This window comes from Athene noctua, chromosome 22 (assembly GCF_965140245.1).
Source record: "Athene noctua chromosome 22, bAthNoc1.hap1.1, whole genome shotgun sequence".
Taxonomy (NCBI): Eukaryota; Metazoa; Chordata; class Aves; order Strigiformes; family Strigidae; genus Athene; species Athene noctua.
Genome location: NC_134058.1, coordinates 6,162,510 through 6,183,631, shown reverse-complemented (window position 1 = coordinate 6,183,631; position 21,122 = coordinate 6,162,510). Strand labels below are relative to the sequence as shown.

Sequence of the window (21,122 nt, the reverse complement as noted above, 5' to 3'; positions counted from 1 at the left end):
ATAATGCACCCTACAGCTACAGACACTGCACTGACAATAAACTGGACTTTTTTAAACTGAAATATTGAGTAACTCAAGTTTAAGGCACTAGCAAATTATGTGTTGTTTCAAACATCTGGAAATTAACATATTTGTATGCATTCCACTGAACCAGGCCATTCACAGGCCAGTTCCTCACCCTGGCATTCAGAGTTGACATTACACTTCTTGTTATTTAGTTGAGGTGGCAGACTCAGCAACAGACTGTTGCTACAACTGTCCTAGTGGTAACAGTACTAGTTAGTCATCCTGTACACATCACAGCCCTACGTGGGGAAGCTCATGCATCTGCTTAGAAGTTGCTACAAAAAGCAAAAAAGAAAAGTGAAAAAACATAGTTGAATGTAAAAACTCTCACATGTGTATTGGTTGGTCACGTATGCACACAACTACGAAAACTAGGAAAAATCTGTTCAAATATTTATTTTTACCCAAATAAGAGTTCTTTCCACACCCTGCGCCCATCCCTTCCCCAAAGCAATCAAGTCAATAGTTCACAGAGTTGAAGCAGTCAGATTTAAATTTGGAGCTGCTCTGTAGTGTCCAGGTCTGGTTTGCTCCCTCTGCTGAGAAGCACTGCTGAATCTGAAGCGTGTCAAGTGGGTCAGGTTCAGAAGCTGGTCAGTTCTGGTTCCTCCTGACACTTCAGACACCGAGTTCTGGAATCCAAAAGAAGAGGATATTAATCAAAGAATGTCAGTGACTTTTCCTGTTTTGATGAAGATTAGTGAGCTGAACGGGCTTTTGCCTGTTATCCAGCTCCATTCCATTTTTGTGTCTGTGCACACTAGTTTACACAGCAGCAGAAGGAAAACGTTTCCCTGTGGAGATAAGGAGATAATCTTCCAGGCGCTTTCATTTGCTCAGCCATCGATGATTATCATACCCTGCAGTGAGGGAGGATTGTGACTCCCATCTGTGCGTTTCACAGCACCTCCAGGGACTCTTCCCAGGCGAGGACGGTGAGACAGCTTCTCTTCCACTGAAGCTCGCAGATCCAAACTGCTGAGCGTGGGGTTGCTGGAAGGGATGATACTTTCCCAACCAGCCAGGCAATGCTGTGAAAAAGAGATGGGCTTGTTAATTATAAATAGTAACTTCTGCACAGGGAGGTTTTATCAGGTAATTAATTAATTTTTGTAGAGTTTTATATGACTAACGGGAAAGAGAAGAAATCTCTAACAAAGCAAAACTGCAAAACTGCATAGCTATCCCCTCTTCCACCCTTCACCGGCTAATTATTTCTGAACCAATCTTCTGATTTGTGAACTCAAGCACCCGACCTCTCTGAACCCACCTCAACTGACTCATCCAGTTCTCTAGACCACAAAACCAGGTTTCTTCCTACCTCTTCCTGGAAAATCTCTAGGCCAGGACTAGGTCTGATTAGTAACAATCCCTGCAGCATTGTCTAGTGGCTGGAATACAGGACCAACTCTACAAAAACAGTTTTAAATCCAGTCTTGCCCCTATTGATTCTGCCTGGCTCCTATACACTGTGAACACTTCACAGAAGCTTGTCTTCTAGACTCCCTAACATCTGTGGAAAGAAACACGTGCGCTCTTAGGTATGGTTCATCATGGTGAAAGTTCAATACCTGAAATAAGGCAGCTGAACTATGCCCCAGAAGTATACAGCTCCATATGCCACTTTCTTTTTCTCAGTGTATAGTATGTGGAGATATGTCATACACTTTATGCCAGTTACACAAAGGTATGAACTCAGAAGCACACACTGGTGGTTTTTCTTGTTATCTCAGTGACGCAAATCAGAAATTTTAGAGGAAACCCTGCCAGGGGCATGAGTCCCAATTTCTCTTTCTTGTGCTGAAAACAATGCCCAGCCTGGGCTGTGCCCTCAGTATCAGCAAGAGAACAGCAACTTACTGAAGGTAATGCCAGGTCATCTGCCGGTAAGAAGCTCCTCCTGCGATGGGCTTTGTATTTGTAGGCAGGCATAAGGGTAGACCTGGGAATGCTGACCCTGCAAACCACACAACAGAAGTAATCACCTACACCTTTGACAAAGCACCAGAAATTTGCATGTCTTCCCACTCAGAATCCAAGGGCCTGATCCCAAAGTGAGCCAAGCAAAACAGTTCTGGATTAGGGCGTTAGACTTACCATGTAAATGCAGATTCTTGGCCAAATTCCGATAAAACATGCATTTCTCACTGACTTCAAAACTGGTTTTGCTTACAGAAAAGATCAGTAGGGAGTTTTTAAGCAAGAGCTATCTCTGCCCTAAGAGCAGCAACCTTCTACAGAGCTATTCTGATGCTGTTTTCTCCCTCATATGATCAGCTTTTTCTTCCCTACTGTTTCCTTGAGTTCTGCATTATTACAAAGCAATAACCCTTATCTACCTGACATAGGCTGGCTCTTCCAGTATCTCTGGGGGCTGGTGAGGACGTGGGACCTTACACACGAGGCAGACAGATTCTGAATCCACAGGGACAGTGAAGAGGCGCTGGTTTAATCGGTAACAGTAAACACCTGTCACAGAGTAACAAACCATCATGGTATTGCTAGTTTGTCAGAAGGTTCCTCAACCCAGTCAACAAAGCTGTGTTCTACCACAGTGCCACACACGCATTCTATAGAAAGAGCTGCTTTTCCTGAAGTATCTTTCACATTTCCTGTCCCCAAATAAGTTCCTAAAAAGCAAAACCAAAACTTCAACCTCTTCAACTTAAAAAGAGAACATTAGCCAATTACAAGAAACCCTGACAAAGTAAGATGACACTGAGTGACAGAGGATTCCTAGAAGACTCAAGTGTCTTTGGAGTAGGAAGTTAAATCTGGTTTAGAAGCTGCAGCTAAAACCAACGCATTCTTCCTTGTCTGGCTCTCTCAGAACAACAGCCAAAGACTGCTCAGTTGTTTGTTCACAGGAATTGGATTAAGAAGAAATCTGATCTTACACTTATGGGAACTGTTTAGCAAATCTGGTTCTTGTTCAGGAACTATGTAATCCAGAGCCTTGGGCCTAAACAAACATGCAAACAAATCAGTTAGTGACAAGGGCGCAGACCCTCTGAACAGCTTTTCCAAGCATACATTTGTGATTGGGAGGTAAATAAAGGCCTACAAAGCCACCCTTACAATTTCCCCACTCCAATCAGGCTAAACTACTCATTACTCTAAAGAGATACATTGCTGCTTCAGCCCTTCCCCCATACCCACTTACTCCAGGTGCTGCTCATCAATACACGCTTCTTTATTGGCCTGTCTGAACTCATGCAGCTCAGCAAAGTATTCGTCAGATTTTTCTGAAATTGAAGACTTTGTATCTAGGAGCCCTGAGAACACCAAGGAAAGAGAAAAAAAGTTCAAGGATTTACCAAATTTGGGAAAGCACCAAGCAAGCCTCACGCAGAACAGTCAAACCAACCAAAGGTGTGAAGCACCAAAATGGATAATGACAAGAGCATGTCAAGTCAGAGATTTACCGTGTGGTTTAGCCCCCTTATTGCATTTATTCATCTTGATTACTTGGTATCCCCCTCTGACCCCACTCGGTTTTGCCACTTGCTGCCTGGCTTCCCACACCACTGCCACTTCATCATTCCAGGGAAGCAGAGGTCACCTCTGGCCTGGACAGGGAACAGTTTCTGACAAAGCTGCACCTCCTCTGCTGAGACTGCTACGGGGGCTCTAGGTCTGCAGTTCTGTTACACCTCAATTTAAAGTGGTTGTAAACTGTGTTGTGACTCTTCACATCACCACTTCATGCTGAGGGCTGTGCTTCGGGTTTAGGATTCACCTGCAATCCAGTCATAGCCCAGGAAAGGACGCACGGACCAGCTGCTCACAGGTACGGTACATTCTTCAGGGCCAGACTGAAATGCCACATGACCATCTTGCTTCTGGGAAGAAAACAATTCATAAAGACTTCCTATTCATCCAGCAGGACATTCAATGGTACAGCTGAGGAAACAACTGGCAGCTGTTCAAATGGCACAGCTGTGGGTTAGCCGAGGCTGGATTCTACCTATGCCTCTACCAGCAATTTGCTCACCAACACTTTGACTTCTCAATTCCTAAAACAGTAAGAGAAAGCAGGGGATGTGCCCAGGCTAAGGTGGTATTTTTCAGAGGTTTAAAGAAAATGCTGACTTCCCTGCATCACACAACCCCAAACATCAGGCCAGCTGTGCTGCCCTAGAAGATGATCACAGCAATAGCCTGCCCTTCACGCTTAAGGAAACAAGCTATGCAGCAGCAGCATTGCACCGGGCTGTTCTCCCCGAGTGTAAGAATCACACAGGCAAATGACAAGGAGTCTTACAGTGAAGTGCTACAGCTTTCTGGTCTTTGGTTCAAGGGCTAAGGAACGCAGGGCCTGAAGAAACTGCCAACAGCCCCTGGCTGTGAGGGCTGGGAACAGTTCTGAGCCCAACCTCCAATTTACATAGTGGGAACAGGGCAAGTAATGTTTTCCTGACCCCTTCTCCCCATCCTTCTATTGAATTATGAAAATAAGCAAAGCATTGGTTTCACCATTTACCTTCAACTCTTTGGACGGAGATGTCAGCAAGACTGATTTATGGATTATGGGCTCTCTAATGATGACATGCTGCTTGCTGGTCTGTTCACTTTGTATTCTGCTTAGTGATGGCTCCAAATGATCCTTAGGCTGTTTTTTCTCATGGAAACCATGTAGCAGAGTTCTGTTCTCTCCATGTCCCAGAAGGAAGGATTCTTCCTCTGGACTTCCTTGAGCACAGCCATCCCTATCCACTCTGGAGGATTCTCTGCCACACGTAATAAATGCAGACACTGGCATAACATTCTTCTCTTTCCCAGGAAAGGTGGAATCCAAACCTACTGCTTCCTGCATCTTTGCTTGTTGTTGCTGTACTCCTTTGTCACTGCTGGTGTGTTTAAGAGATGAACAGAGGCCTGCCCTGGCTGTGTAAGCTCTAGGTTCCAGAGACACCAACGTTGCAGGATCAGCTGTAGACTTCACAGCATCGACCTGATTTTCCTTCTGTAAAGACAGAGACTCTCATTAGGAGAGAGTCTAATCCACACAGCATTAGGACATTTCACTCAGTAAGAGAATATCAACCTCTCATTCTAGTCTGCTTACCCCTTTAAATTCCTGTGAGGAAAAAAGCAAAATCCTTGTATCATTCATAAGACATTTAACTGTTGGGAAAAGAAGATATGAAAGGGATCCACTTCCAGCTAAATACAGCTTTTCCCAAGTTGAGGAACTAAACTTTCAGCCTTTGTTCTTAGAAGAAATAAAAGGACTATGTTCCACAATGTCCATTCATATCTTAGATTAAGAAACCTACATTTCTTCAGCTGGAACTGATCTCTGAACCCTTTGCAAGGAGAACGTACTGGAGACAACAGTATAAACAATAAGCAAAGACTAGCTACTTTTCTAACAGACTCCATATTCCACATTTCACTTTCTACCAGCTCCTCTACGTCCATGTGTCTCCTTTACCTCACCATTCCATAGGCAGAGCTGCTGCCTGTCAGACAATGTCCGTTTGCTTCCCAGCACTTCTAGATAGCACAGATACAACACATACCCCTCTCTTGGGCAAGGGGACAGATCTCTCAGTAGTTGTTCTATTATGAAGAGATGCTGGAAAGAGCGGCTTGCTGGGAAGTCTTTTTCTGATCTCTTCCTGCTTCATCTGGAGCCTTTGTAGAAGGTCCTGGTTGGCCTGACGCAGCCTCTTCAGGTGCCCTAACTCCATCCTATGAAAATGGTTTCCTGTGAAGCCAGAGGAAAGGTGAACTAAATAAATGGAAGCATTAAGCCAAGAAGCAAACTCGGGAGAAACCACTTTCAGAGGATTTTCCATAGAAATCCTTACAGCTATTAAAAGACTGAGGAGTGTCGCTCATGGCTCCTGAGAAATCAGCCAGTCTCAAAACTCTTTACACTAAGAATGAGCACCACTGCATACTTCTCTCCCCTCAGATGTACTGTCAAGTATCTGCACCCAGAAACTGACAGCTGACTGAACAGAGACAAGACACTCTTACAGAGGAAACAGTAAACATGAAAAAAGTCACATCAAAAAGCCACATAAGAGACATTTGATTCAGAGGCTGATATTTATTATTATTATTCTGCTTTAATGTTCTTTTTAAGCATCAAAATTAATATCGTGGTAATAACAGGATGCTTATAAGTTCAAAATATGAATAATGAATATGAACGTATTGACTACATTCAAAAGAAATATAGCCAAGACTGTCCTCCGCTTTCCCCAGGCAGGAAGACTCCAAAAGGTTCAATTATGACTAAGACTCTGACAATTCCAATCACTAAGGTTTACTGCCCTTTTATTAGAAGAGGGGGGAAAAAAAAGAGTTAATAAATAAAGCTTAGTTTGACAGGAAGGCTGTCACACTGCTCAACATGTTTACAACATCACAATCACCTCTAAATTTGCAGGAAGTGGGTGTTTTTAAATAAAAGAAAACCCCTAAACCCAAATTCCCACATTGCTTTTGGCTAGAGTGATCAATTGTGTTCTCAAGAAAACTCTGTGCTTCCCTTAGACCTTTTGTTCCGAAGGATCCCTAAACCCTGCTCCAAAGTTCATCTGATTTGCTTTTGTCTCTGCTACCTTGGCAACTGGACGTGAGGAATCACATGCACATGCTGCACAACAGCACTGGGATCAGCGAAGCACGTTGCTACCAACAGAAAAACTACAAGAAATACTTATTTCTTGAGATAAGTTAAATAACTACTGGGCATAAAATAGAAATGTCAGTCTTGAGGCACTAAATTTGAGATCATTTGAATAAAACAGAAGTTCTCACACTATTCACACGACAGAACTACCAGCATCCTCTCATCATTGCTCATCAGAAAACAAATACTCCGAAAATAACATTAGTCAAGGGACTTTCTGGAAGGGTTTTACCAGATGAAATCCACTCTTAGCATAATCTTCAATAAGATGTTAGTCCGTGCTCAACCCCAGGGGCTCAAGCTTAATGAAATTATTTTAGCCCCAATTCTTTGCGAAAAGGAGCTTGGCTTCTGGCAGTTAAAAATAAATAATGGTTGTCTCACGAGATTCTAAGAACTGTCCTCTCTGCAAGTTGTCCGACACCTATACACAGCTTCCCGGAGCTGTTTCTGTGCAGGCGCGCTGGCTCGGCTCTCCCATGCCCATGAGACAGGGGAGAGGGCCCCGAGCGGTGTAAAATTCCCCTTCCCTCTTGCAGAGGCCAGTCTGGCAGGCGGCAGACGAGTGGGAAGCCCCCCCCTCCAGAGGGCGGCGTGGGGCGCTGCGAGCCGCACCAGGCCCGGCGGCTGCAGGGCCGCGGCCGCCCCGACTGCCCGCGCCGACTCCGCGTGTCCGGGCCCACCTGCGCCGCTCCGCCCCGCTCCCGCGGCCGGGGCACCCCCGCCCTGGCTCCAGCCGCCGCCGGGATTCCCCGGGAAGGCCCCGGCCCGGCCGTTCCCGCAGCCGAGCGGCCGCCCGGCGCGGCTGGGCCCGCCCCGCCGCTCCCGGCATGCGCGGGGCCCGGAGCCCCGCCCGGGGGCTGGGAGGGGCAACGCGGGCCTAAAGTCCGGCCTTGTGGGCTCGTGTCTGGGGGGAGCGCGTACCCCCACCACCCCCGGCCTCAAAGGTCATCGCTGAAAATCTGCCTCTTAGCACAGCCGCTGTAATGTCCCACGGGAGAAAGGCGATTCACCGCCCCTCAGCCTCCCAGCGCGGGACCTGCTGACTAGTAACACTTCCTACAGTGTTCTCATGAAATCACTGATTCAACGCTGACATTTTTAGTGTGACTTAAGAAGGAATCTCTTAAACTTTCTATCAGATAATTCAGTATCATTGGTCTCCTTATTAATTTTCATAGGAAGAACACAGATAAAAGGTCACTCTTGTCAAACATGCCATTCGCTACAACAGAGTGGCGTATCATCATCTGAATAGATTGTACTTACACTTGAAGATTTTGTATCATGACACACAGAACACAGCAGGAGAAATATTTTCCCAATTCATTTTTATTGTAGTTTCCATTGTTTACAGCATTGATACAGGAATAATTCATGCAAATTTATCACCTTAAATACAGCAGAGAGAAAACTCACTGGTAAGAGTATTTTGAAGAGCTCCATCAACATAACACAATGAGAAAAATAAGTAGCAGCAATAAGATAAAGTGCATTTAGCTGACCTTCTTTAATAAGAGTTTGGAGATTGGGTTTGGAATTACCTGTTCTAAGGATTAGTTTACTACTCTTTAGGAAAATCAGAACAGCCTCCTTGCCACTAGTGTCCATTCCTCCACTACTCTGAATTAAAGAAGTGCAGCTGTATTTTGTTTAAGAGGAATCCAGATCCCAGGCCTTTCTTTTAAAAACTTGATTCTTGATCACTTGGGCTTCTAGGGACAAGGGTTAGAGACATACTTAAAAACTCTTCCCTCCCATGTTAGCAGTTTTGCTTCTTAAAAAATTCATACGGTTCTTTCCCCCGCTCTATAGGTTAGGTTTCAGCACTACAACAAGAATGCCTACATCACCAAAATCTGAACGGTTGCAGAAACACACGTTGGCAAGACACCAGATTCTAAGAACACATCAATCTCTTTTCTCTTCACAGACCAGACACTGGCTTAAAGATGAGCTCATTTATCAGATTTCCCCTAACGGCCTGCTGCGGAGATGCTAACACCGCACGTCTTCAAAGGCAAGGTCAGCATCTCAGGTAACCTAGAGCTGCTGAGCAGTGGTACAGCATCATCTCCCTCCACCTGCAACTCACAATTTCCTGGTGTATTAGGGACGTGCTTAATGTTTTAACACAATAACACAGCACATAGCCCATTATAAACGTATATGTGACAGTTGAGAGCCTGGAGATGCAAATTTATTCACATAATACCTGCAGCAGAGTAACAGTGGATGATTCCACTTACCACAAGCCTAGAGAACACACTTCCAGAGGCAAGGACTCAAACTCCTTTCTTATTCATTCTCAGATCTGATCTAAGCCATATTTATGGCCTGGTGGCTGCCTGAGGAAACCAACCAAGCCCTCTGATGAAAGACACTTCAGTTTGGTTTGGATTCAAAGCTAATGGAAGCAAAATGTTTGTCTGCTTCCTGCATTCCAGGGACATAACAAAAGTCTCACTGCCAGATCAAGATACTTAAAAGTCTTACTGCCTAAAGTACATACTGACATTTCACTACTTTTACTCCCTCAAGAATCAGGCAGCTTCTTCCTTCTGGAACTTCCATGACACACAAAACAGACTTGTCACAGGCACATATATTCACACCTGAGCATGAACGAGAAATCCTAAGGCCAGCTGATACCATTTCCAAGAAAAAATTCTCATTGCCAGTAAGAAGGAAAAAAAAAAATAAAAAATCCATGCTTAGTAGTTCTGAATTCAGCTGGGACCTGCTCAAAGATAGCCCATATTTTCTGAAGTTTGATGCTGAACAGATTTAGGTTGTCACTAACCTCAGAATTACAGATCTGATTCCTGATTCCTCAGACAATTTATGGCGAACAGAAAGGTTATACCCAATACATGGCAAAACACTGACCCACTAAGTGGAAAACAAACTTTGCAACATAGGAACCTAATCCTGGTACTACTGTAATCAGTGGGAATTTCTCCTCTATCTTATCCAAAAGGAAGAGACTCAAAGTCTCTACAGTTCACAAATCTCATACTCCATAAGTACTCCAGGGCAAAACTCAACAATTAATTTAATCTATTTGCAAATAAAGAATGTTTTTTAAAAAAAAAAAAAAAATTAAAAAAAAATGGTTGCCCTGGCATGAAATACAAGGGGGACATCTCCTGTCCACCCCAGAGGAGCTGCACTTGCCAGCTCATTCTCATACTTTTAACAGAAGAGAAACAACATCAAATTATATTACTGCACGGACTGTAACATCCTATGGGAACTCTGCATAAAGCAAAATCTCTTACAGCTTGTAATCTGCATGCTGTTCTTGTGGCCAAATTGTGGCAATGGAATTCCAAAGGCCTGCTTCCAGAAACACAGCTGTGCATTTCCAAAAAAACCCCACATTCATCAACTTGTCTTATAAGGCATTCTGTCAACCAGCTTTTCTTTCTTATTTTTCTTCCTCAGCAACCTGCCAAATTATCAGCACTATCTCCTTCAGAGAAGCCGGTTGCATCTTTGCAAACTATTTGTCTATGATGTGAAATGGGCCAGACTGCATTAATGAAGAGCTCTTAAGAGGAAGAAACTAACTCCAAAGACAATAAGCTTACCAAAGCAAAATCTCTGTCTTGCTTTGGAAGAGAACTGGGTTTTGTTCATAGGTTTAAACATACTGACTGTAACAAACCTTCCTATGAAGGGACATGGTGACTCTGTCATGTTTTGTAATAACGGAATATTGACCTAGGAGATAGGCCTGATGGGCTATAAATGCACTGTGAAACCATCATTACAGCTGTGTGCATGAGGCCTTTGTTTAGACAAACAACTGCTTGTCACATACATTAACTTGGGGCTTGGAAGTCAAAAGTTCTATCTTCATGTATTAAAGTCAGAACAATTTTTAACCTAATAAACACTTGTTTAAGTTGTTACTGTACTTGATTTTGCTTTAAAAAGCCCCCTGTAAATGTATGAAGCACTCATTCCTTCTGAAGTAGCCTGGTCTTACAAGAAGGAAAGAGTTATAAACAGCTAGTGTTTAGGGGTGGGACACAAAATGGGGAAGCAGAATCCTACTGTTCACACAGCAACTGGAAACAGCAATAGGCTTCTGCTCATTCCCTTTAGGGAATTCCATCACCCACCATGTTCTCTGCAGTAATTAAGAGAGCACTGAAGGAAAAGTGCTGATCGTCTCTTCTTCCCAAACTATCTGCTTTGCTGAAGGTACTGATGTGTGAACATGTTGAGTTCACTGTCAAGCCAACCTGCTTTATTCCTGCAAAGACAGAAAATCTTCATTAGGTGAGTAAATAAGCCCTTCTCAGGCCAATCTGAAAGAAGCATGACTAAAATGAGTAAACAGCAAGGCCTGGAGAGGAGTGTCAGAGGTCCATCCCAAAATGCTGCTACTCTTCCTTGCCCTGCCTCAGGTCAGGAGCACTTGCCTGCTAACAGTCCCTAGGCTTTCAGCTTCAAACTGAGATCTCGCTCACAGCTTCACACTGATCTTACTGTGCTGGTAAGGAAGGTTTGAAAAATTCTTCCCAACAGCCTTTGCAGGGTGAAGAAAACATGAAGAAAAACATCAGACAACTGTGTACAAAAGGCAAAGGTGAGACTTTCTGCATAATTTTATAATAGCCTGAAGGAGTTTGTAGGAGTAGGGGACTGTACATTTTGATAAATAAAAAGGAACTGTAATTCCAAACAAACCAAAAACAAGAGGAAAAAGGTGTTTTGTGAGACAGAATATTTAAATGACTGTCAGCTGTACATGGTGAAGTACACAGCGAAAGGAAACACGACTTGGTAGGGAAAGATGCTGATGTCTGCACATCAAACGCTGTGACGGAGGAAGGACTGCACTCAAAGATACATCCTAATCTGAACATTTTAGGGCACTCACATAAACAATTGTGTGCAAATGTCTGTGTATACAGGATGGTAAAATCTCACCTGAGCAGTTTTGCTTTACTCTGCAGCGAATCCAGAACTTCAATTTTTTTATTCATGACAGAAATTTCCTGCTCAAGATTCTCCCGTGTGACATCCACTTGCTGACACAAATGAGCAAACGTTCCAGCAAGCTCTCTATGAAACAAGAAGAATAGCTGGATATGACAACTAAGATCAAGCAACAAATACAGGGAATAAATCCCTTTGCTGTATGGTCATACTGGCTCAGATGTTCATCTTTTCACTTCTGCACAAGAATATGTTAACAGCATCAGAGCAACTTGATTTGAAAAATAGAAATACATTAAGACTAATGCTTAACAGTACCCAAATACTACATCGGTGATTCAAAAATAAATGTACTATTCTTTTAAAACACATGTATCATTACGCATTCTAAAATCTGGCATTCAATACACAGATCTATCTTGTTTAACAAGGAATATCATTTAACCCCAAACAACAGAATTCAGAGAAGGTTTTAGCTGAATATAGGCAACTCACTGTTGGACTTGGTGGCTGCAATTAGAACCCGTATAACTGACGATGAGCTGCAACTTCTCACCAGCGTACTCTACAAACTGCCGTTTGAAAGCTCTCTCTTTTGCTTTTGTGGTCCAGGTGAGGCGCTCATATACATAAAGGAGCCCATAAAGGCCAAAAGAGAGAGCAATCAGTCTCCAACCCACAGCCTTCCAGACCTAAAAAAAGCACAAGAAGCAAATAACAGGATCATCATCTAGGAACATGCTAACTCCTAACAATGGTGCAGACAACATTGCATTTACCTTCTAGGCACATGAAAATGAGCCAGAGAGATAACCCTGAGGTCAGACAGCTCACTACCAATGCCCAGTCTACAAAATAAAAATACCTAACCTAAACTATTGGGGTTTTGTATGTGTTAACCTTTCCAACACATTTAAATTACACCTGCAAGTGCAAGCAAATTTCGTCTGGTTCACAGAATCTGTTTCTGAAGTAAAAGATGTTTTTAAGCAGCCATCTCCCCTTTTGAGAAATCACCCACTGCTAGACACTGTGACACCAGAATAGCACGTAGGTATGGAACTGGTGCTACAGAAACTCAGGTTCTTCCTGCAGCAGGAACTAGTTATCATGCAACCTGAGTTAGATCTCTTACGCCTCTGCAGTTTGGGGAGGTTTGAGATTCAAAACATCCATTATTTTCAAAAGACAGAAAAGCAGGAAGTGCTGATTTTCTCCAAAATAAATTAGACATAGTATCTAAAGTTAAGTGCTTTCCTCCCCTTCCAGGAAGGAAGATACACATCATCAGGGGCTCTTCGTAGATCTATCTGTCCTGATTCCTCTATAAATGGGAAAAGTAACTAGTTTTCTCACAAAAAAAAAAAAAAATTTGAAAAATCGGGACACTATTTAATGCTTTTGTAACTTATTTTGATGGGTTATCTTCACAACAAACCTGGGTCCAAGCCTAACTATTATGGAAAATAAACTCAGTATTTATACTCAAATGGGAGATCAAAGGAGAAAGTATTTCACAATCTGTGAATAGCAACTATCTCCAGGACCTGGCAGTGCAAGCACTTTTCAAGTCTGTGCTCCAAGTTTATTTATATAAATTTATACAAATGCTGCTCAGACTGCCAACGCACCACGCCACCAACCACGATGATCCCCATGGAAGTTCGGGAAGTTAACGAGGCCAGGCCAGTCACCATTGACACCATGAGCTCTTCCTGGGTCATAGAGCCCTGAGGCAAAGGAGGCAGACTGGGATTTGCTGGTGTTAAAGGGCGTTGAACCTAATTAGAAAAGCAGTGACAAAACAAAACAAAAACTAAGTACATAACAAGAGAAGGCAAGCCACTGCCCTTCCCACCAAAAAGACTTCAACAGCTACTGAAGTGATGAATATCACATCTACCATGATCACTCAACAAGGTATCTTACCTGGTCATTATAACCCATCAAGGCCCGACGACCATTCTTTGGTCCCAAAAACCTGTTCACCAGCATTGTCCATCCAAGAGAGAAATGGAATTCTATGTCCTCTTGGAAGTCAGCACAAAGCTTGTCACAGTTCAGATCATAGCTGAGTGTGAAGCACTGTCGGGGAACTAACATGTCTATCTGGCCCCGCAAAGAGACTGGGAGAAGGGGTTTTAAACCATCTGCACAGACAAAAAATAAAAACATTTAAAAAAGGCTACTGAGTTCACAAGAATTAACTGAACTCGTATTCTGTTATCAGGGTGGTTTTGTGTTGTTCCATCGTCAGCAGTTATTTTTCTTAGTACCTTAAACTTCCTAAAGCCAATCATATTGCAAAGCAAGAGATATATCACAAATCACTATTTGATTCTTAGTTCTTCAGATCAACACAGGAGGAAATCTTTCCATGGATGCTCCTTATCATTAGAGGTAGCTGGTGAAGTTTACAGTTTAGCCATAGCTTGCAAAACAGAATCTGAAAGCCAATTCTAAGACTGTTCAGGCACCATACTCCTATTAAAGCTTATATTCAGACAGGCACCTAGTTACAAGTTATTCACATTTCATTAGAATTTTGGTCTGAGAATCTCTCAAGTTTCTGAAGTCATAGTTCTTCTCTGTCCTGAGAATTAAGCTGATTTTATATATTCATTAGCAAATCACCGCACAAGCTCAGAGAGCGGAAAAAGCAGGAGGAACTAGTCCTCCACACAACAGCATTACTAATCAAGACGGAAAGTAAGATGATGTCAACTGCACATCAGACATCAGATTAAAAGAGAAAGCCAGTTATTTTGAATTGCAGTTAAAGGAAAGATAAAGGGAAATAGCTGAACTGACCTATCATTTCTTGCTGCATTGTCTGCAGGGAAGATGTGATTGCATTGGAGCAACGATCTGACATGTTACGTCCCAGGCCTTCTTCAATGTGTTTATGCAACTCCTGGCAAACAAAGGAAGAGTTATTAAGCTTAAAATAAACATCGGTAAGATGTACGCTACAGGTACTAGAGCTCACAAGTTAAAAAAATCCTCTCAGAACAGAGGCATGCTTTCTGTCTGCCCACTGTTCTACCATTAATTTCATTCCCCTCCCTTCATTCCCCAGTGAAGGAGAGGAAAAAGCAAATAAAAAAAAATCTCACATGTACTCTGTAGTCTAGAAAGAGTTCTGTTTGATCTATACAATGTGATACATCACATGCATACCAATTTACCACTGAGATTATTAAAAAAATAATCAATTTCTTCCTTTTCTTTTTTGATGTTCACTTTTTACAGAAGCTATCTAAATGCAAGAGACATTCTAACAAAAGATTTTTCACTGTATGAAAAGCTTAGCTCATATTACTGAGCTCAGAGCAGAAAAAGGCCTCTTTAAATTGCTTAAGCAACCTGTATGAAGCAAACATCACTTACACTCTTGTAAACTTTAAGAACTACTTGAGATGGATGGAAGTCTGCTTGGTATTCATCCACCAGCACTGAAAGCCGTCTGATTTCTTCTGCCATTGCATTTGACACCTAGAGAAACAGCACAGGACAGAGTTTCTATATATCCTGTCCTAGGGAGAGACAGAAAACCAGCACTGAAGACATGCATTTCTTAGTGAGCACTACTGAGCACTAGGCACTATGATTGTGCAGCACCATGCAGCCATTGTGTGCCAACTGCAAAATGCAATACTGGTGACTTGCAAACAAAGAAGATGGCTAAGAAATATGTAGATCTATGCTCTGTATAACAATGCAGACAGAAAAAGACTGAGCCAACATAAGACTTGCGAAAAATGTACCAGCCTTTTCTGTATATTAATACTAGTAAAAATGGCATGTTATTATTGATAGTAAGACAACTGACGTTACTATGAATAAGGAAACTTAATATTTTAGTATTTTAGGAAACATTTAAGACTGAAATGTAGTAGCAATAATAATTCAAACATTAATCAGTCTCATGGGTTTTTTTTAAATCATCTTATATAAGAAGTCTCTCTGAAAGGCACCCCCAAGTATTCTAATTTTCTTTTTATTACCTAAAAAAAGAAAAGACTTCTTCTGAAAGCATTTCATGTCTTCCCACCTGTAACTCCCCCATTTCTAGTACTTCAAACCTGCCAGCGCTTTGCATTTTTCCCACCATGCCAGTAGTGTTTCAGACAATTTATTTTTTCTGCAGCCACTCCTCCTTACCTGCCTCTCCACTTCTTCTGTGATCTGTTTTATTTTCCGCTTGTAGTCTTGAGTAAGGAGCTCCAGCTGTTTGTCAATAAAACCTAAACGTTCCTGTCGTTCCTCTCGCATTTCCAGACAGTAAACTCTGGTGAAAACGAAGTACCCATCAGAGAGCCAGATAAATGCATTTTTGATCTACAAATATAATTTCAACTCCAGAAACAAGACAGATTCTCTTGCCCAAGAACAAAATGTGTCAGTATCTACAACACACTACATACACATGGCACAGGACAAAGAAAAAGTTCTTTTCCCAGTACTCTCACAATTCACTAGAAGCAAGACTACTGGTACACGTCCATCCCACTCCCAAATATGCTGTATTCTACTCTGTGTTTTAAATGCTCATATTCCCTTAAATTTCTCCCAGAGGACAAGCTTCAGATATGCAAGCACCAAGCCCTCCTCACCGCTGTTCCTGGGCAGCAATATGCACAGAATCCATGATGAGACGAACGTCTTCCGCAATCTGTTTTGCTCTCACCGTATGCTGCTCAAATTTTGTTTTTACTGCTGACTGCGAGATACATTCCTGCATATAAAAAGCAGTCCAAGATCAGCAGCAGGCAGGAGCACGCTAACACAACTTCTCCTTCCCATATAATTTAGTTTCAAAACAAGGTCCTGCTCCATGTTTATAAACTCCAGTCCCCAGCCCTTCAAGAGTAAAATCTAAACAGGCTAGTACGCATAACACTCACCTCAAATCTTCTCTCGAAGTTCTGGAACTCAAACATTCTTACTTGAAAACCATCTGCCAATGCTCCACCTGAGAGAAGGAAAGTATGAAACAACCACTTAAGTTTTAAGAAAGCAATCAGATGTTGGACGTCAGGAAACACTCCTGCTTTACCTTGAAGACAGTGCAAAAGTGCTGCTAAGTCACCTCTTTGCTTTTGACTGCTCTATTAATAATCTGACCCACCCCAATTTTATCCATTTTTTAGAACAAGATATTCTCTCCATTTTTTTAGAGGGAAGACAATAAAGTTTCTGTTAGCTTTCCTCACCTCCTTCTGGCATCCCCTGAGCCCTCTGAATCCTGGCATTGAGCACTTCTTTTGCTGACACAAAGAAAATTCGATCCCCTGCCTGGGCTCGATCCACCACACCCAGCTCATCTACCAGGAAACTGGTACACCGCTCCATGTGCTGCCGACGGACCTGAGGGATAAACAGGATAAACCCCACATGCAGTTAAACCCACTTTATGCTCCATCTCTTAAAGGTTACACCAGGCACCGAGATGCCCTCTGCTGGTCTAAACTACCAATACAAAATTTAAAAAAAAAAAAAAAGCAAAGCTGTTTTATGGAATCTTCCAGAGGTAATCTAAGTGATCTAACTTCAAACGGCCCCAGTGAAACTCTTTATTTCCAGCTCAGAAATTTCAAGTCATGTTTTGATCACTGATCTATACACACTTTAGTCTCCACACTATGGTAATAAAAATCCAAACTGTAAAACAATCATAAACACCACTTTGATTCCACCTGCAAGGCCCAGAGTCAAAATGGACTCTAATATCCATGCAAAGAGAAGAAATTTAAACACATCACAAACCTCCTCCATGTACTCTGGTTCAGATGCAGATGCATCCCAGCGGTTATTTAAAATAAATATATTGGGTCGAGACAGACGTTCATTCACCTTGTGAAAGAACTGTTTCTCCTAAGTAAAATAGAACAAAACCTCTTAAGATTAACATGTCAAAATTTTTTAACTTTTAGCCAAATTCACTGAACAAGTGGACTTGAACATACAGTTTGCATCAATGTTGATTCAGAATTTGCCACCAGGACAAATACATCAGCATCTAGACAGAATTTGTCGATCCAACTGTCCAGCTCAGTGGTTACATCAATGCCAGGGCTAGCAATAAAAAGAGAAGAGACATTAGGATGCTACGGAAACAGCAAAAATGGAATTTAAAAAGTTAATATGAAATGTGTTTCAGCTTTTTAGGGCATCAATTTCCCATGTCTGAGCTACATTGTCCTGAGGCAATACAGAGTACAGACTAAAAGGAAGTACCAATCAAGAGAAACTCTGAGTACTAACCACAGCAAAGGACTTTAGTCACTGTCATAGATTAGAACAGGGTCAATTTCCTCGATGTTTGTTAAATTTGTACTATAAGACATTTCTCTAATTAATCTGTGATAAGCAGGAAAGGAAAGAAAGGTATTTCTCACCTGTCCATCAGCACCAGGTCATCCTTTAAGAGAGGACATTTGGAATTGGGCCACATTACGCTGACTAGGCTGCCAGCATTCAGGAGCTCATCTTGATGAAGGGCATGAGCCAGTTGGTTCACTGTCTATTAAAGACAGATAATTTATAACATTTCTTGTATGCTAAAACCTATTAACACAATTATCTCCTCTTCAGGGCTGTTCACAGTTTAAGATAAAATCAAAGTCCAAATCACCTTTCTCACCAGGAGGTTTTCCACATAAAACTTGCTCGAGTCTCTTAGTCAAAAGACAACTAGTTTATGACAGATTTTCCTGTCAAGAAATGTCACTGAGGAATTATCAGGAAGTCTGTGCCTTCTGTCAGTCCTACAGAGCTCAGAACTCAGGCATCATTTTGGTTCCCTGCTATCACTAACAAATACAACATACTGTCTTTTTCATAAAATGGTCAAGTTCCATCCTGTAACTTACTCCATTCCTCCCTTCCTACATCTATCAAAAACCTGTTCTCCATCTCTATTCCTTTAGTGATTAAAACCCTTAACTGTGAAATTTATTTACAGCGTTTTAATTTTCTTGTTCCTTCCCTTTTCTGGCACTTCTGAAGAGCTCTTCTCCTTTATCTTATGCTTAAAGAAACTGTACCTTAACACTCTTCTTTTCCTCTGAGCCTTCAGTAAGCAGGAAAGCTTCATGTCCATCTGTCCCTTCTACACGCAGGAAACAATTTGTGGTGTGTCCAATTCCTGACGGAAGGACTTTGTCCCATAGCATGGCATTTATCACAGTGCTTTTCCCATTGCTCGTCCTGAAGGCAGATTAAAGAACGGGACAGCTAGGCTTCTCAGAGTCAGGTATACTCATTTCGAAATTACAGAAAGCAAGGTCTCTAAACTCAAGCAACATCAGAAGCATTAACAATTTAAGTGCCATAGGCAATTTACAAAAAGACTTTTCAATTTTCTTATTTTAAGAATTCTTCCAAATCAAAGAATTATGTGCTACAGTATTTGTTTCCAGTTTACAAGAGGATTCATATGAGGGACATGGACATTACAGGCAAAAGCTGGAGCACTGGTGTTTCTATAAATATATTTTACTGGCTACAATCCTAAAGAAGCCAGTTGCTTCACTAAGTGGGGAAGCATAGGCAACATAAGCACGTGACTCACCTTCCAAAAAAAGCAACTTTCATATGTCGCCTTGCCAACACTTCACTAATGCCACTGACTTTTGACAGGTAGCCTTTGACTTCCAGCACCTGCTCTTCTGTGGTGACAGGATCAAGCTCTATATTCTTGTGTGTTTCTAAAATCAAAATACATCATGTCTCTAAATTCCAGAAGTCATCTCTCTCAGTACTGGGTGAAACATCTCCTTCACAATGTAACACACATAACTCAGTGTTTATCTGTGTCCCAAAGACCCTGTGGGTAATCCTGACACAGGCATTACACCCTGAGGTGATTTTGCATTAGCATTTATCAGCTGGTCTCTTTTGTGTATCTAAAAACCATTCTCATCCTTAGGACTACCTTAAACAGAACGCAGCCAATACTTCAAACACTCCAACGTCCTTAAAAAAAATACATATATATTTTCTGTCTGTGTTTTATGCTGTTAAAGCCAATTATTGGCATATGCTATATGTGTCACCAACAATGACATCTCCAGGCAAGAATATTTAAAGAATTATAGGCAAAAAACATAAAGGGTCTTTTACAGTTTATTAAAAAACTCCCAAACATGAAAACCCACGCATGGTTCACTAACCAGTTCATTTTCCTAACATGTGTGAACTTGTCAGCTTTAAAATATAAACCCTAAACTCCAGCCAAATTCAATAAAATAATTTCCTGTTCTTATAAATACTGATAAACAGACACGCATGTATAAATAAGCACAAGTGTATGAGAGCCATTTAACCAAATGAGGGGTTTTTTGTGTGTCTGAGGGAACTGTGTGTGGGCAAAGCATTGTTACACACTTGTAGTTCAAAAATTCCGCTTACCTTCCAGGAATGAGGAGCTCTCATTGATGTATGCAGCCAATTGTTCAAAGATACCATTGATTTTCTTCTTTGCAGTGACAAAATGTTTAAGTGGAGATGCATTTACCTCAGCCATGTGTCTTTTATCCTTCTTCACTGCAACTATTGACTTGGAACGCGTAAACAACAGGGACATTGCGCTACAGGGAAAAACCCAGTAAATAAAGGTGGCTCACCAAGTGCCAACAGCTATCCAGCTAAGCATCCTACCAAAAACTAGGTAAGTACACGTTTTAAAAACATTTTTTCTTTTACAAATAAGTTGTTCCACTTTCTACAATTGGAAATTACTCCTACATCAGAAATAAAAATATTTCTCTTTCCTTCCCCGTTCCAATAAACAGGCCCCCAGCGATCCCTTCTGCTCTCCCTCCGCTTACTTTCAGGGTGAGTTCCGTTTTCACAAGTCAGGCATGGTCAGCTCGAGGCCCTCCTGAACACGAACGACTGCAGTATTCCTGCCCTCTCCTTCACCCTGGCCAGGCTCCGTCCCGCAGCTCTTTCAGCGACGCCGACTCCAGCCTGTCCCCGTCTCTGCGGCAGAGGGACCGTCGGATGAGGGACGCAGGCGGCCGAGCTCCCTGCGGGGCCAGGCTCTGCTCCCCCGCCGCCCCGGTGCCCGGGGGATGCACGGGGCAGAGGCTCCGGGCGGCCGCCATCGCCTTCCCCTCGGAGCTGCGGGGGCAAGGGGGTGCGCGCCAGGAAAAGGGCGGGAAGAGCCCCCCGCCCGCTCCCACAGGGCGGCGCGCGGCTCGGCAGGACCCTGCCCCGGCGGGCCCGGCCCGGCCCTCCCCTCCCCGTCCCCGTCCCTGCCGCCGGGGAGGCGACACCCCTCCCCGAGAGACCGGCCCGGCCTCGGGCGGCTCCCACCTCCCCTACGGCCAGGCACCCGCCCGCCGCTCACCTTCACCGCCGCTCCCGCAAGGCCGCCATGTTACCCCCGCGCCATCGCCCCGCGCGTCATCACCCCGCGCGGGGCGGGCCCGCGCCCGCGGCGCCA

The 21,122-nt window shown here is 42.8% G+C and overlaps 2 protein-coding genes across 4 annotated transcripts; both read right to left on the bottom strand.

Annotated features, from left to right (window-relative positions):
• Nucleotides 1-430: 430 nt before the first annotated feature.
• MIIP (migration and invasion inhibitory protein) lies at nt 431-7,538 on the bottom strand. Of its 3 annotated transcripts, XM_074924779.1 has the most exons (11): nt 7,399-7,538; nt 5,883-6,029; nt 5,592-5,779; nt 4,550-5,032; nt 3,806-3,908; nt 3,230-3,341; nt 2,964-3,028; nt 2,406-2,535; nt 1,927-2,023; nt 926-1,097; nt 431-698 (listed from the first exon to the last, which is right to left on the bottom strand). In XM_074924779.1, the coding sequence occupies exons 3-11, from the start codon at nt 5,760-5,762 to the stop codon at nt 685-687; spliced, it is 1,347 nt and encodes a 448-aa protein (XP_074780880.1). In that variant the 5' UTR covers nt 5,763-5,779; nt 5,883-6,029; nt 7,399-7,538; the 3' UTR covers nt 431-684. The 3 variants fall into 3 exon arrangements, with proteins under 3 accessions (XP_074780880.1, XP_074780878.1, XP_074780879.1); XM_074924777.1 differs by lacking the exon at nt 5,883-6,029; XM_074924778.1 differs by lacking the exons at nt 5,883-6,029; nt 7,399-7,538 and adding an exon at nt 7,100-7,388.
• Nucleotides 7,539-8,029: 491 nt separating this feature from the next.
• On the bottom strand, nt 8,030-21,115 carry MFN2 (mitofusin 2). Its single transcript, XM_074924708.1, has 19 exons — nt 21,027-21,115; nt 20,503-20,656; nt 20,084-20,262; nt 19,245-19,380; nt 18,718-18,880; nt 18,070-18,194; nt 17,638-17,746; nt 17,438-17,545; nt 16,885-17,038; nt 16,576-16,643; nt 16,285-16,406; nt 15,833-15,959; nt 15,059-15,163; nt 14,480-14,582; nt 13,598-13,818; nt 13,300-13,449; nt 12,164-12,360; nt 11,660-11,794; nt 8,030-10,979 (listed from the first exon to the last, which is right to left on the bottom strand). The coding sequence occupies exons 3-19, from the start codon at nt 20,256-20,258 to the stop codon at nt 10,910-10,912; spliced, it is 2,268 nt and encodes a 755-aa protein (XP_074780809.1). The 5' UTR covers nt 20,259-20,262; nt 20,503-20,656; nt 21,027-21,115; the 3' UTR covers nt 8,030-10,909.
• Nucleotides 21,116-21,122: the final 7 nt, after the last annotated feature.